General features: G+C 38.4%; 1 protein-coding gene across 3 annotated transcripts in view; it reads left to right on the top strand.

The window, feature by feature from the left end:
• The window catches only part of LNPK (lunapark, ER junction formation factor), a 70,922-nt gene that overhangs the window by 52,875 nt on the left and 2,366 nt on the right, over nucleotides 1–15,681 (top strand). For all 3 annotated transcript variants that reach the window (XM_038751051.1, XM_038751052.1, XM_038751053.1), the window contains 3 exons: nucleotides 5,144–5,249; nucleotides 7,149–7,219; nucleotides 8,109–8,279. In XM_038751051.1, the coding sequence (XP_038606979.1) occupies nucleotides 5,144–5,249; nucleotides 7,149–7,219; nucleotides 8,109–8,279 (348 nt within the window). The remainder of the gene's footprint in view (nucleotides 1–5,143; nucleotides 5,250–7,148; nucleotides 7,220–8,108; nucleotides 8,280–15,681) is intronic.

Here is a 15,681-nt window from a genome sequence, read left to right as displayed (position 1 = left end):
AAGCAGGCAAGTGGCAGAGCTGGGATTAGAATCCAAGTCCTCTGACTCCCAAGCCTGTGCTCTTTCCATTAGGCTATTTTGTGGGTTGGTATACAGTCACTTCAGTTCAAAAACCCTTTTCTCACCTCTCCTGCTTTTATGCTACTTGTTATGCCAGCCATTTCCCAGGAGACTTATTTAAAAAGTTGTAAGTGGCCCTTTGACCAAAATAATTGCCCACCCCTAAAGGTAACTGCAAAGTTTGGTTCAAGAAAAACCTGCCAGCCTACAAAACTTTATCAGTCTTTAATTTTCATCATAGCTTATAACAGCTACAACATTTGTGGTAAGTTGTCTCTTTCAGTTTAATTAGAATTCTAACCTACCCATAAGCACACGTCTGTCTCTCATATGCTAGACATGTGGGCCCACATTCGTTTCCGTGATTAGTTTAAGTGAAAAGTGAGCTAGGTGTTATGGGGAACCAAATCTTGTATATTAACTATGGATGTATTTATATCTAGGCCATAACTCATCTGTTAATGGCTTTGCTTTTGTTAGGGCAGTATGTGCAAATCAACCTCTGTTTGGAGGGAAGGTCATAGCTATTACCTCAAGGCTCGGTGATTTGTGTAAGTCTCAGAATTAAACACGCACACACACACACACAATTCAGAAAAATGGTCCTACATCAGAAACAGCAGTGATCTTCTACAATGCCATAAATCAAGCAGTAGACTATTTTCATTTTAATAGTAATCTAAATCTGAGGGAGAAAGTTGACTAAAATTTTATGCAAAGAAAAATACTACTTGTTAACTTTGTATACACAGACTTTGTACGTGTGCTCCTGAGAACTTCTTTAGTGGGGATATTTTGGGTCAGCTTCAGAGTTTCCTCAACCGAAATATTCTTATTGCAGTTTCTGTTGCAAAAAAGGGATGGATTTTTATTCTTTTTCTTTGAAAATGGAAATGGTAAGGGGTTACAAAAGGTTAGAGCTGCACTATTAAAAGGGAAGAAAAAAGCCTGTCAGTTCTTTAAATTGCTGTTCTTTCATTAGCACTTCAGACTTTATTGAATGTTCCTAATTTGTCTTAAACCACTTGTGTAACTTTTTTAAAATATGAAATTTAAGTGGTGCCAAGGTGAAAACTGCAGCTACAGCAGAGTCCGAGACTTTCATAAAAAAATTGTGAGCTTTATTTTCATATTAAGTTAAATCATTTGATCAAGGTCCTTTCAGGAATAGCCATTTATTCATTCATTCAATCATATTTATTGAGCGCTTACTGTGTGCAGAGCACTGTACTAAGCGCTTGGGAAGTACAAGTTGGCAACATATAGAGACGATCCCTACCCAACAGCGGGAGTAGTAATAATAATAATAATAATGGCATTTGTTAAGCGCTTACTATGTGCCGAGCACTGTTCTAAGTGCTGACACTGTTCTAAGTGCAGGGAAATATGGTGCTGTGCACCTAATCATGTTTCACTGCTTGCTTCCTATACCTCTTTCCTTTGCCATCTCCTTCACCATTTCTCTTTCCCTCCCTTTCTTCATGTTCCTACCTCTCCCTCTTTCTTACCCCTATTCCTTCTTCTTTCTTTGTTACAGTTTGACCTCTGGTTCTTTATCTGGTCACTTTCATGGATCAGCTATTGGTGAGGCGTAAAGTTCAATAGCAATAGAAAGTTATTCAAGATGTGCCCCTAAAGTGCAATTCAAGCGCACATAATCAGTACTAGGCTAGATTTATAGTCACCTTTAGATGGCAAGACAAAAAGAAAGTGAGCAAAAAGAGGCGGGAACCAGAGAGAATGAGGGGGAGTGGAAGGACAGGGAAGAGAGGGAACAGAAAATGAAGAGAAGGGATGAAAGGGAAAATGAGGGTAGAGGAATAAAGAGGAAAAGCAAGCAGAGGAGTCAGCGGTCTGGCTCCACCAGCTGCCTGCTATGTGACCTTGGGCAAGTCACTTCACTTCTCTGAGTCTCGATTTCCTTAACTGCAATATGGGGATTCAGTACCTGTTTTCCTTCTTATTTAGAATGTGAGCCCCATGTAGGGTAGGGACCAAGTCTGGCCTTACCAATTTGTTTCAACCCCAGCACTTAGAGCAGAACTTGGCACATAGTACATGCTTAATAAATGACATTTTAAAAAAAGTGGATGAAAGAGAGGAGGTCAGGTGAAGGGGGCTTACCTTCTCTCTGCAGCAGTTGTCACAGCCAGTCTTGCCATACATACCTGTCCAGCCCCAACAATTTTATCTGGTCAGGGGACCAGGTGGCCTCTCCTGTCTCTTGCACAGGAATTACCAATCTGGGAAATTGATAGGAGTTTTTGGTGAGGTTGGATCACATTTTTGGCCATACTTGAAGCTTCCAGCAGTGGTCCAGGAGGGCCAGTTCAGTCATAGCAATCCTGGCAGTGGATTTTACAATTTTGGGACACCACAGGAGGACCCGCAAAGTGTGGCTGCTCTGCACATTTTGTAACCTCCGCTCATTTCACCCAGAACTCACTGTGGTCCTGGACTCCCTTACTCCTTCCCATCTCTCCAAATTATAAACAATAAGAAAGTGTCAATCTTAAATTTTATTTGGTTGTATTGGTTTTTTTTAGGAAAGCTGCCTCAGATGACTAACATAATGGGGTATTTCAAAATCGAGTGAAGTTGGAGACTTTCTCTGATTTTCTCCTCAATCTCTTGTGTCTTTAATTATTCTAAGTCCTCAAGGAGAAAATTGGTAAAGGAGTCTTCAAGAGAAACTCATTTTCTCTTTACAAAAAATCTGAGTCACCTCCTTTTATCTCAACTTTAAGACATTATATTTTTTGGTTCCAAGATTGAAGCTACTATGGTTGTAAAATGAAGGAAAGATTATTGGTTTCCAGTTTGCCATCTGTGTAAGTAGAGTTAGGAATTTATCTTATTTAAGAGTGTGGGGCAAAGAGGGTGGGAAGATAAATAAGTCTCTCAGCTTCCTCATTAATTTTGTTGGCAACATTTTATTAACACATTAAGGGCTAAGGCTCTTACCTCTTGACAGTGCATGTGTTTGGGGATCACTGTTTTTTAATATTTATGTGACCTTTATTCAACCAACAGTTTAGAAAATAAAATAGATTAGAAAAGTAGTGTGCTGGGTCTTGACTTTTAGAATTCTTCGTCCTTATGACCTTATGAAAAGAAATATAAGCTTTCTTTCTGTAAATAGTGGAGAGGGAGAAATGAAAGTAATGTATTTCTTCTCCATCCAGAAAAGCCCAGTTGGAGTGGGTGGGGGATAAAGGGAAAATGTTCTCAAGGTTTTAAGAGAGAGAGTAAAGGGATGGAAAGTGGCCAGGAGAAGGGAGGGTTGAGCATAGGGGAAGGTGGTTGTATTGATGAACTACAATGTTGCCATCTTCAAATTGCTGTGTGGAAATTTGGCCTTGGCAAATGCCTTTGAGAATACTTTTAATTTTAAGTTAGAGGAACTTCACCATAATGCAAAATAATATCACATATTTTTTGTCATTTACTAATCTAAAAATGTGATTCAAAATCATTACAAAGTAAAAATTGTACTGAATTAAATGAGCTATTATATAAATGATTTTTAAAAAGCCAAGATGTAGTCTTAAGGGTAAGTTTTTTTTTTTTTTTAAAGGAAGGAGGAAAAATTTATAGACTTAAATTTGTGTAAATTTCCTTGCCCTTATCTCTTCTTTCTCTTCCATCTAACTTAATCCAGAAGTAACTTTAAAGATTCTGCCCCTTTTCCCCATACCAACCACATAGTCATTTCTGCTTGCCAAATACTACACGGCTTTAACTTTCTTTAAGAAACAGCCAAATCACAGTTCCAAATTCAGGCCATAATGTGAAGTTGAATAGCTGGAGTGTTTTGGGAGAATAAAGTTCAGAATCTAGGGTGAAGGGAGAGGTGAGGTGAGATCAGGAAGAAAGAGTGATTCTTAGGACATGGAAATAAGAGAATCTCCATTCTGGAAAGTTTGGGAAAAAACTGTACCTCCAACCATCTCCTAAAGTTTCACTTAATTTTACAGCTGGGACAGGCAGGGACAGATGAGTCAAGGGGCCAGGGAACACCCCCAAGATGAGCCTCTCTTCTCTAGATGCCCAGGTGCTATTCTGCACATCTGAATCCCTTTGCTTCCTTTTCAGACCTGAGGGGTTTCTATAAGAAAATATTTGAATATTGTAAAGCTATAGGGTAAAGCTAATTTTTATTTGCACTGGGTCATTTTTCCAGTATGGTTGCAAGCTTAAATACTGTCAAATATAGGTAGTGAATTTTATAATGCGCAAAATAAATTAGAATGAGGATGGACAATTGATAGTCAAAGAAAATGCCAAATTGTGTTATATTTTAAGTTTCCAAGAGAATTCTCATTTGAACAGAGAAAATGCAATCTTGAGGTGGTGTGGTATAGGGGAATTGGTACTTTGGTCTAGAGATTTTATATATTCTTCAATCTCCAATTGCTACTACTAGAAGGTTGCAATTCCCTTTTTTTCCTGCTTAAAGAGATCTCCCTTTGATGATTTCTTTAGGACAGGGAGAACGGAACATAAATCTTGTAAGTAGGTTGGGAATGAACCAGGTGCCATGGACAGCAGCTGTTGGCTAGAGCTCTCAAAGAAGTGAGGGAAACCCAATCTGAAGTGACCTCTTATGACCGCCTAGTCCAGCTTCGGAATGCAATTCCTCCTGATGGAGAGATCTCCAGGAATGAACAACAAGAGAAGCTGCTGGCAGAGGAGTGCTCTTTGCTCCTTTCCCCACTGTTGATGGGATGACAGCTAGGCACATTTCAAGTAATAAGTAACTCTTCTGTTCTGAAAACATAGGCATTTTCTGGAGGTATCTTTCCCATTAACACCATTTTTTTTTTAAACTAAGGGACAAAGAAGATTCTTTGAAATTAAAAAAACAAAATTAAGTTTAAATTTAATGTTAATAACCTTGCCGACCTGTTAAGATTAACCTGAAAAAAAATTTAAGGGGAGAAAGGGTTTTTTCCAGTGGCTTGAGAATGTCATTAACGTTAATTGTATGGAACAGTCTTTCCTGTTGGATTAAGTGTTTGAATTTGTAAACAATTCTATAATGGAATGACTTGATTTTATACCGTGTTCAATTACTTGGCAGGTGTTCATCCCCCAGGCCCACCTCTAGCAAGACCCATTCTTCCGCGAGAAAGAGGTGCCTTGGATAGAGTTGTGGAGTACTTAGTTGGTGATGGACCACAGAACAGGTAATATTAATACCAGCTTTTAGACTGTGAGCCCAATGTTGGGTAGGGACTGTCTCTATATGTTGCCAATTTGTACTTCCCAAGCGCTTAGTACAGTGCTCTGCACATAGTAAGCGCTCAATAAATATGATTGATGATGATTAATAATGATTGCAAGTAAATGGATAAAATGAACAAGAGTGCTTATAATTGAGGTTAGTTTTGGCTTTGCAGTGGAAGAGTTTGTTCTAGAATTCTGCAGCTCTGGTTTGCTGTTTTCAAGATCAGTATCCTTTGTTCAGCATTTTGGAGTCCAGCAAAAAACAACTCACAAATCCAGTTGTTTTTCACTCTGAATGTGGCTAACTTTGCACATTTTAATCTGTTTTGTGAAGAATGCACCAGCTATAATGGAAGGTTATATTGGATTTGTTTTGATTTTTATGGTTAATTAGAATAGAGGAAAGGATGAGCTATTTATTTAAATTTCCAAGTCAACAATTGAATAAGAATAGTGGCAGCAGTACAGATATAGTTCTACCAGGGCCAGCCTTTAACACTTTTATTAATGAGTGATTATGAAATAGAAGGAATTCTTGCTCTCTCTGGTGTAGATGACAACTAAGCTTGAGGAGTTGGAGAATGGCACCAGAATTCATGATGATCTGGTGAGTTGGATTAAGTGGACAGAAACAAGCAGGAGTGATTTTTTGAAAGAAGTGCATGGATGCTTACTCAGAGAAAAGTTGCTTAAGTACAAGGTGGAGATTTTAAGCTTTACAGAGGACCCAATATCTATATCCCTTATTGTCAATGAAGAGTGAAAAAATAAAAGTTGACCAGGGGACTGTGTCTTTAATCTTATGTGAAATTAACAAGAATAGCAGGAGAGATTGAAGTATTGAGAGAAGGTATCAAATAAACTAAAAAGCAAACAGAAAGACAGTGAGCATCCAAGTCACAATTTTGTTTGATGAAATAAGACAGTATTTGGTGACTCCTGACTATATGAGTAAAAGGCAGAAAAGATTCTAGGCTTCAGTTTGACTACAAGGTGAACACTGAAATCATTGTGGCCTATTATTTTAATAAAAAATTCAAATATAATCCTGGAATGAATAATTAAATGTGGGATGTAGAAACTAATTTTCAGATATTCTCAGTACTGGTCAAATTCTTCCTAGAGTATTATTTCTAATTCTGGGCTACACAACTTGAGAGAGATAGAGGATTTGGAAGGCTCAGAAGAGGGTCACGTTAAAGTAGGACCTGTAAGGAAAGATGAAAGAAACTGGGATTAATGGGTTTGAAAAAAAGAAGGCTGGGATGACCTAATAAAGTCTACTATATATGCAGTATTTTGTCAAGATAATTTAATGACCATAGGAGTTTAAAGATTAGAATCACTTACCGAGGGATGCTGTGGAATTTCCTTTTTTGATGCCTTTTTAAAAAAAATAAATATGCCATCCAGGCAGAGGAGTTTAGACATTTTGATGATGGCATCTTTTCTCTGTGTCTTTTATAATTCCTTGAAGAAATGACATATCAAATTAGCCTGACTGGCTTCTGGATACTGTTTAAAATGGTTTGCTTTTCATTGTTTTCAATTTTTTCTTTTCTGAATTTGTCAAACTTGGTAAATTTTTTCCTCCAAACTCCGACAAGAGATTTTCCTTACCCCAAAATAAATCACGGTAATTGATTGCCAGGTCTTTCTTGGAGTGGCATGTGAAATTTAGACTTTTTCTGATATGTAACCACAGAGGGTTTGTTAAATGTCTGCCAAGTAACATTAAATTCCATTATGATTCATGTAGCCTTATTAAAGGTAAAATATATGTTAAGACACTATGATAGTCTCTTCATTAGTTTTGTTTACATTTGTGACTGAGATTGTCTTTGTTCTTTCTTCCTTAGATATGCCCTTATATGCCAACAGTGTTTCTCTCACAATGGCATGGCTTTAAAGGAAGAGTTTGAATACATTGGTAAGAAGTATTTTAAGCAGTTATTAGAATTTTAACTTTTTAATGTTGAGTGCTGTGCAATCTTGTATTATAATGCCAGTGTTATTGTAGTGCCTCACAGATCTCCAGGAAGGCAGTTTTTTTTTAAATGATATTTGTACTGGGGTAGATATTGGCAAATCAGGTTGGACATAGTCCATGTCCCACACAGGGCTTGCAGTCTTAATCCCCATTAACTGAGACTTAGAGAAGTGAAGTGACTTGCCCAAGTTTCTCGCAGTCAACAAGTGGTGGAGCCAGAATTACAGCCCAGGTCCTTCCAACTCCCAGGCCTGCACTCCACCCATTAGGCCAAGGTGCATCACTCTTCACAGCTGCAGGTAGATTGTCCCCTCCAGTTTTCTTCACTGGAAGAAAGAAGTGTAAGGGTTACATCGGAAACTCAGCGGGGAAGAGAATTCAAGTGTTTTCTTAGAGCAGAGCAGTGCTGGCAACACAGTTGCCTCTCAATTAAGACATACTGTGTTTTCCACCAGAACTTGATTCCACCCCTTGAGAGCATCATATGTACTCAGCAAGGCCCTGTAGAGTTACCAACCCTCAAAACTGCTTAACTTCTATAGAAATATATTTTCAGTTGACAAGATTTCGTTCATTGTTAATATATATTCTATATTAAATCTAGGAATGAATGCTCTTTGTGTCGTAAATTCAGATGACACTCATTCTGGTTTTTAACAATGATTTCAAATCTGTGCTCTAAACAATCTCAAATTAAAGTGTTCTCCATACTATCGGAAATATCTGTGACTCAGTAGTGTTGGACTGTTTGCAGGCTCTGGATTGTAAGTTGTTTGATTTATTCTGTGAATCTGATGGGTTCTGTCTTTTTGTAAATTTTCCCCTCCAGCATTTCGCTGTGCCTACTGTTTTTTTCTGAATCCTGCAAGGAAAACTAGACCTCAAGCTCCCCGACTCCCAGACTTCAGTTTTGAGAAGAAGTCATCCATGGAAGGACCAAGTTCAATTGGTTCTTTGCAGCTAGACGACTTGACCCCATCAGGCACTCAGCTCTCTGACGGTATAAACATTGTCTTCTAAATTCTGTACAGTACTTAACTTCTCTTGAATGTAGGGTTTTTGTATTATCCCATGGAGAAGATCATTTTGTGGACTAGTAAACCTTGAAATTTAAGAATGAGATAAATCCTCCACCAATTTTTGGAAATAATATACTCAGCATATCCATCAATCAGTGGTATTTAAGCACTTACTATGTGCAGCACAATGTATTAAACGCTTGGGAGAGCATATAAATATTTATTGCTGCTCTAGTTTGAATCCTGTTTGATTTTAATGATATTTTCATTACTGTGATTGTAGAAGCATTTATTAAGTGCCTATCTGCATGACGCTCTGCTGGGCAATGTGTAAAGGGATTTAAACAGGCGCCATTCCTGTCCCTTAGTAACTTACAGTCTAAGTCAGGAAGCATTGACAGGAATAGGCATAGAAGATGTAAACAATTGGAAAAAATCCTGAGCAGATATTTAAAGTAAGGTGTGTTTCTGACATTACCATTATATACAAGCAAAGGAGGAGTAGTGATATATATGTTTGCAGTGTGGTCCAGGAAAATTTGCGGACCTTTTCCCATTGGTCAGGAGTGGAGACAAGCTGAAGATGAACTTTCTGTAGTGTAGCTATTTGAAGGCAAGGAGAGGACTAGGGGAGGGCTTTGCGGGGAGAAAAGATGGCCCAGGAAATTGTAGGGACTGTCTCTATATGTTGCCGTCTTGTACTTCCCAAGCGCTTAGTACAGTGCTCTGCACACAGTAAGCGCTCAATAAATATGATTGATTGATTGATCAGAGGCAGTGCCACCTGCAGAGGGTTCCTAGGAGGTGAGGTGTTTGAGACAGATGGGTCAGATATTGAACCTGAACTGCAGGGCATAGGAAGGCTAATATTAATTATGGTATTTATGAAGCGCTTACAGTGGGGTGGATGCAAGCAAATTGAGTTGGAAACAGTCCCTGTCCCTCATGGGGCTCAAAGTCTCCATCCCCATTTTGCAGATGAGGCACAGAGAAGTTAAGTGACTTGCCCATGGTCACACAGCAGGCAGGTGGCCATGCTGCAATTTCTCCTAAGGCTTATGCTTCTCATAAGGCTGCCATAGGACTTAGTGAAATCAGTTATTGGTATTTATTCTGTGTTTACTGTGTGAAGAACACTGTTCTAAGCACTTGGGAGAGTAAAATACAACAGAGTTGGTAGTCATGTTCCCTGCCCACAACATTTTAGAGACGAGGTTACAGTCTGTAGGAAGGAGTGAATGGTCAAAAGACGTTGCTTTTCTGTGGTAGCAGTATTCAGGATTGACTAGAGGATGTTGGTGCAGTTGATAGGGAGTTCAGAGAAGAGGAGGTTTTGAGAGGCAGTGAGGGACTCTAAGGACATAAGAAAGGGATAAATTTACTAGGGAATGTAGAGAAGTGTGACAGAATTTGGCTACAGACAGGAGGTGCTGAGCCACGAACAGGACAAAAGGACAAATGTAATATTTTTCATACCTTTCAAATCAGAGATGATGGAATTGCCCACTGGTTGGGGAAGCTTAGACTCCGGGAAGCAACATGGCTTAATGGACACAGTACAGGCTTGGGAGTCACGGATGATGGGTTCTCATCCTGACTCCACCACTTGTCAGCTGTGTGACTTTGGGCAAGTCACTTAACTTATCTGTGCCTCAGTTACCTCATCTGTAAAATGTGGATTAAGACTGTGAGCCCCACGTGGGATTACCTTTTATCTTCCCCAGCGCTTAGAACAGTGTTCGGCACACAGTAAGTGCATAACAAATGCCATCGTCATTATCAGAGAAAGTTCTTGGTCACGAATGTCTTAATGCAGGTCATGCAGAGTACCAAATGCATGCCGGACAACATTCAAAAGGAGCCAGTTGTGAAGCTACCCATTTTAGTCAATAGAAAGGTAATGTTTTTATTGAAATTGTTCCATTGGCATTCAAATTGGCAACGTACAAGTATCGCAGAATTACTACTGTTAAGGGTAAAGCAGCTCTAGACTGTATAATTAGTCATGATAAAATAAATGGGAACAAGCCATGCTGAAATGTACCAGGATAAAGACAAAGAACTAAAATGTGGACGTGCAAGATGATGCCTACAAAATGGTCCCAGCAGATTTTTGAATGAGTTGTCCCGAAGTTTGGGAAGCCATGAAATGAATCAAATCTCCAGAGGGCAACAAGACCCACATTACCACCATTGAGATCGAGACCTAAGATAGGAAATCAGCCTTTACCTAGCTAATAACTTAGTGTCACAAGTGCTTGAGACCTAGATAAAAGTTTTTGAAAATTTGGAATAGGTGAGAATGAAGATTTGACAGAGACCTAGCCAAGATTTGTTGTAAAGACTTATACACAAACTAAGAATATCACCTTTATCAAGATAGAGAGCTGTTAGCTGATATAAGGCTGTGTTTCTTTACACTGGAAAAATGACACATCACCAGAAAAAGTATTTCAGGGGTTCTTTTACATTTCAGCTACTCATTCCATTACTTCTTCAGGATGTAAGAAGGAAAAAGCCTTTTCATACAATACTTTTTTTCAAGAAGGCACTAGAGTGACTCTTAAACTGCTATTGTAATGAAAAAATATCTTGAAAGTTGTGAAGGCAGAAGTTTGCTAAAGGAGTTTGAATGTATCCCCCCGCCTTACCTCCTTCCCCTCCTCACAGCACCTGTATATATGTATGTATGTTTGTACGTATTTATTACTCTATTTTATTTGTACATATTTATTCTATTTATTTATTTTATTTTGTTAATACGTTTTGTTTTGTTGTCTGTCTCCCCCCTTCTAGACTATGAGCCCGCTGTTGGGTAGGGACCGTCTCTATATGTTGCCAACTTGTACTTCCCAAGTGCTTAGTACAGTGCTCTGCACACAGTAAGCGCTCAATAAATATGATTGAATGAATGAATGTATTGCTGTATGGGAAGGAGTTAACCCCTGGAGGAGTTAACATTAAGGATGTTGAGTGGGCTTGCATTTCTGCTTATCAATCAGCTGTGCTCTTAAAAAGTCTTCCGAGTTCATTCAGTGACAAAAGTATGAGTGCAATGGAAATGAAATGTACTGATTCTTCATCCTTGATTTTGCAGCATCAATTCCAGACAAGAGTAGTCTGTGTCCTAACTGCTAGAAAATTGCTAAAAGCTGCATGCTGTCAGAGGCAAATTTTGTCATGCTGTCATACGCAAATTTGGCCATGCTAAAGATTCCCCTTGGAACTCTACTGAACAGCAAATAAGAGAATAGTCATATGACGATGCCAAGAGAAAAAACATAAGTCCAAACAATAAGTAGCCATGCCTAAGAACTTTGGAATGGGTACTTAGAAGCCTGATGAATTGGGATAAAATTTTTATAGTATATCCCATGTCCTATTTCTTCTCCTAAGGATAGTTAGCGAGTACCCAGCTGTTCATTTCTTTTTCACCTAATCCAGGAGTAGCAGTGTCTCAGATGTCCATTTATGTGTCAGAAATCTCTGGAATAAAGTGTAACTGGCTTAAACTCAACCCCAGCAAGAGGAATTTTGAGTCCATAGCTAAGAACCCAGTAGCCTAAGGATTTAAAGGAACCCTGTTTACTTTATGGAGTCCTTGAAGTGCCCATTGACCATGAAAGTCTTTTTTTTTTTTTTTTCACCTCTGCCTCTTTGGCTTTCCAGAAGATGTGGTCTTTTCCTCATGGCTTGGAATCTGGTCACTGCGATCCAGGTTACGATATATTACACAGTACCCCAGAGTGCCACGGAAGGGCTCGTAAAGGCTACAGCTGATTTAAACTGCCTCAGAGGACCGAATAGTTAGGAATGACCATTAGAAAAGACATCACCTCAATCATCCACTCCATATTCTGGCTGTCTAACAGAGGATGGAGTCTTGACTCTTGTCTTTCAGATACTGAATGAGACAGATCAAACATGTCTGAAAAGGCCAGGGAGGGGCTTTCTCTTTACTAGATTTTGAGTAGAAATAATACACTTGGCAACACCCAATGTACCATGGTAGACACCAAGTGAATTCATTAGAGGGGGAAAAAAGCCTTATATAGCCATCTCCTCTGGTTTCCATCTGGAAAAGAACCAGAAGAACGAATTTTTCAGTCAGTGACCTAAGGCTGGGGAATTCTTTCTTTTTGAGTCCTAATGTTAGGGCATTCATGATATCATATTTTCCTTTAATTTTTGGCATTATTTTTGGCATCTTGAAATAACACCACCTTCCCTCCACATTCCCTGCCACATTCTTCTCCCTATTGCTTTTCTTTGGAACGACGATCAGAAATATTTTGATCCGAGTGAGGGTTTTCTACTCCAGTTCATTTGAGAGCCCCTCTGCTCTGAAGAAATGAAGTTAGAAATATCATGATTTCAGGGCCCTTCTTGTGGGGAAGTAGGCTTATGGCTCAATGTCTTATTTGGGATTCCTTGCCCAATTGTGAGATGTTTCACTGTTTGCATCACATGTTAAAGTGTCATGGTGTTTAGTATTGAAGAAATATATAAGATATTAATGTGAATAATCTCTGTTATGTGATAGCATTTAGAGTATGTTTTTTCAGGACTCATGATGCACTATACAACTCTTTAGTCTCTCTTATTTAAACTTTCCTACATCTGGTTCTGGCCAAGAAGTGTTGTTTCAGAAAAACTGGTCCTTTTAGTAATCAGACTTTGGTTGCTTATTCCTTCCAAAGAACATGCAATAGCTAGTGCATACTTCTCTTTATTAGATGTAGTTATCTCTATTCTCAACAGCTTTTTGAAACAGACTGTTAGTATATTGCTTGTTCAGGTACCATGAATTGGAGTTAACATGTCTCTGTTCAAACAGTTGAATATTTCCCTATTCTCATTGGACTTCACTGTAGAAAAGTGCTTACTACCTATCAAAGTAAATCATACACATTTCTAAACACCAAATTAAGATTTATTTTCTTATAGCTGTAGACTTTGAAACGTATTTTTGATTTAAAAATGTAAGGTCCTCACCTCTCCCTCACTAATTGCTAATGTTACTATCTTTTCGAGCAAACAAGGGGAAATTAAAAAGTCCAATATTTGGGCTACAGAAAATTTGAGTACACAAGTTTTTTTAAAAAGTTGTGAAAATACTTTTTTAAGTTTTGATTATAATCACTGTTACTGTGCACAATCTCAAACCTTTGTTGTGTTTTATGTACAATTATAGGTTACTTAATTATTCTTGTAGCCATTAACTGCTTAGGTCCTACTTCATAGCTCTACTCTGAATTAACAGTGTGACTTTTGGGGTTTAGATGATTGGTTAATAAAACCTCTCACTGGGAATTGACTGAAAAGGAGATGCAAATGCCAAGAGTATTTGTGTATTGAATTCTAGCTTCTTTGTCCATAAGTGGTTAAATTTGATTTAACTGTATTCATTAGGTCATTGGGTTGAGTTAGGATGAATTGTCTGCCTTTGTTCCTTTAGTCAGTTGTGCCATTTTCCTTGAGGCAGGAAAATCTAGTAAAACCCGCCTTGTTTAAAACCCAGGAGTTCAAAGACAAATTGTCAATTTTAATTTAACAGAGTTCCTTTGGAGAAGTTTTATGATCTTGCAAATACAGTGGGCGCCTGGGGTTCTAGCAAGAGGATGCAACTTTATGTTTAAAAAAAGGGAAAAGATTAGAACCTCATTGTAATATAAGATACAGAAGTCTGGTACCCTGAAGATATGCAAGCTTCTCAAGGGCTTTATGAAAGTGGAAGCATGGTGCAGGTGAATAATGACCATTTTCTTCTATGCAGAAACTCTTATACCAACTGCAATAAGAAAGCTTCTTTTTTACCAACCAGCTTTTAATTTTTATCCATGCCCATTTCCTTTTAAATCTCAGCCTTTCCTCTGTCTTTCAACATTAAGACTCCAAAGGTAAGGTGGTGCTATGTTGTCACTTTGAACTTGGCAAAGGTCTATCAGTTGGTAAAATGTTGATAGTGTAAATTCTGTCCCAGAAGACAAATTCCTATGGTTTTCCTGTTCAACTCTGCCTGGTTGGGACTTCCACTTTTGCCTAATTACCACGTTATAATTATTTGACAGTAGTAAAAGCTACCTTTTCAGTAATGTTGGAAAAAGGTCAACATTGGGAGCTAATTTTTATGTATAGTTTTGTTAATAGCACAGAGCTGCATTTTTATTGGCAGAAAGACCCAGACTGTTGCTGATATTTTTTTTTAAAGGAAATATGTATTCTTGGAATTGGCTAAATGGGTGACGCTGGAGTGATTCAGTTACCATGGCTCTCCCTTAAAGTGGAGTGATTCAGTGAAGAATAGGTCTGCTTGTTTATAATTTAAAAAAAAATCCCTGCGGTCAGAAATTCTCCTGTACCCCAGAATGTTGGCATCTTTTCAAGATGTAGTTTGCATCCTCAGTTGCATTGAACCACAACTTCACCGGGCAAGTTTAATGCTTTTTATGAAGTAGCCTAGCCATACTTCCTGTGAGCTGCTTTCAAAGAACATGTTAATGTGTGCTTTAAAATTTTATTGTAGAATTCTTGATTCAGTTAATAATAAACTAGTGGATAATCCTTTGGGGGATCCAGAAAACCTAGAACAATTAAAAAGTTGCTCTGCCAGCTCCTTAAAAAACAGAGTTGGCATTGAAGTATTGCAAGTGGACTCCATTTAGGGCAGCAGCTGAGACTTGCCTAGAGAGTCACACCAGATGCCAGTCTGGTAGACTGTCAGCACCATCACATTTTACTGTCCGGCAGAGTATCCAAGGCAAGGAAAGTGCCTATTAATGGGTTCTTTGTTAGGCTTCTGAATGATTTAAGGTCCTGTCTTCTGCCTTCTATCCTCCTCATCTCCCTCTGCACATGCTCTTAAATACAGTATCAACTGGCAGGCTTTTAATTTCTAACTGCCATCTGAATTTGGCAGCAGCTAGTTCACTAAATGCCATTTATAAAGGCATTTTGTGTTGCTCTGGACATATTGTTTTTCAACCATCCCCCATTCTCTGATTGCCTTTAATATTAATTACACGCATAAACTCCGGTTGTGTGCAGTTAAAATGAGACTTATTGCTATGTGAAGCTTGCTTGGTTCTTATTTGCTATATCTAGTAGCCTGGGAGTTTCTGAATGCAGTGTCTTTCCACAGCTTTAACATGATCTGGCCAAGCCCATACCATTTCTCTTGTTTCAGTCCAGTATGGAGACTGCCTGTCATAGAGAATTTTGACAGACTGCATGGGGCTATGCTCAGTCCAATAGATTTGTTTTACTGGTGACTTGAGTGTTGTGTTAAGAGCTATTGTTTTTCATTTCTCATGGCTTTATTGGTTTATTAGATAATTTTTTTATTTTCAAAACTCTAGTATAGAAAAGATATGTAAATAGCCA

The sequence above is a fragment of the Tachyglossus aculeatus genome, chromosome 9 (assembly GCF_015852505.1).
Source record: "Tachyglossus aculeatus isolate mTacAcu1 chromosome 9, mTacAcu1.pri, whole genome shotgun sequence".
NCBI lineage: Eukaryota > Metazoa > Chordata > Mammalia > Monotremata > Tachyglossidae > Tachyglossus > Tachyglossus aculeatus.
This window is presented reverse-complemented; position numbering and strand designations above follow the sequence as displayed.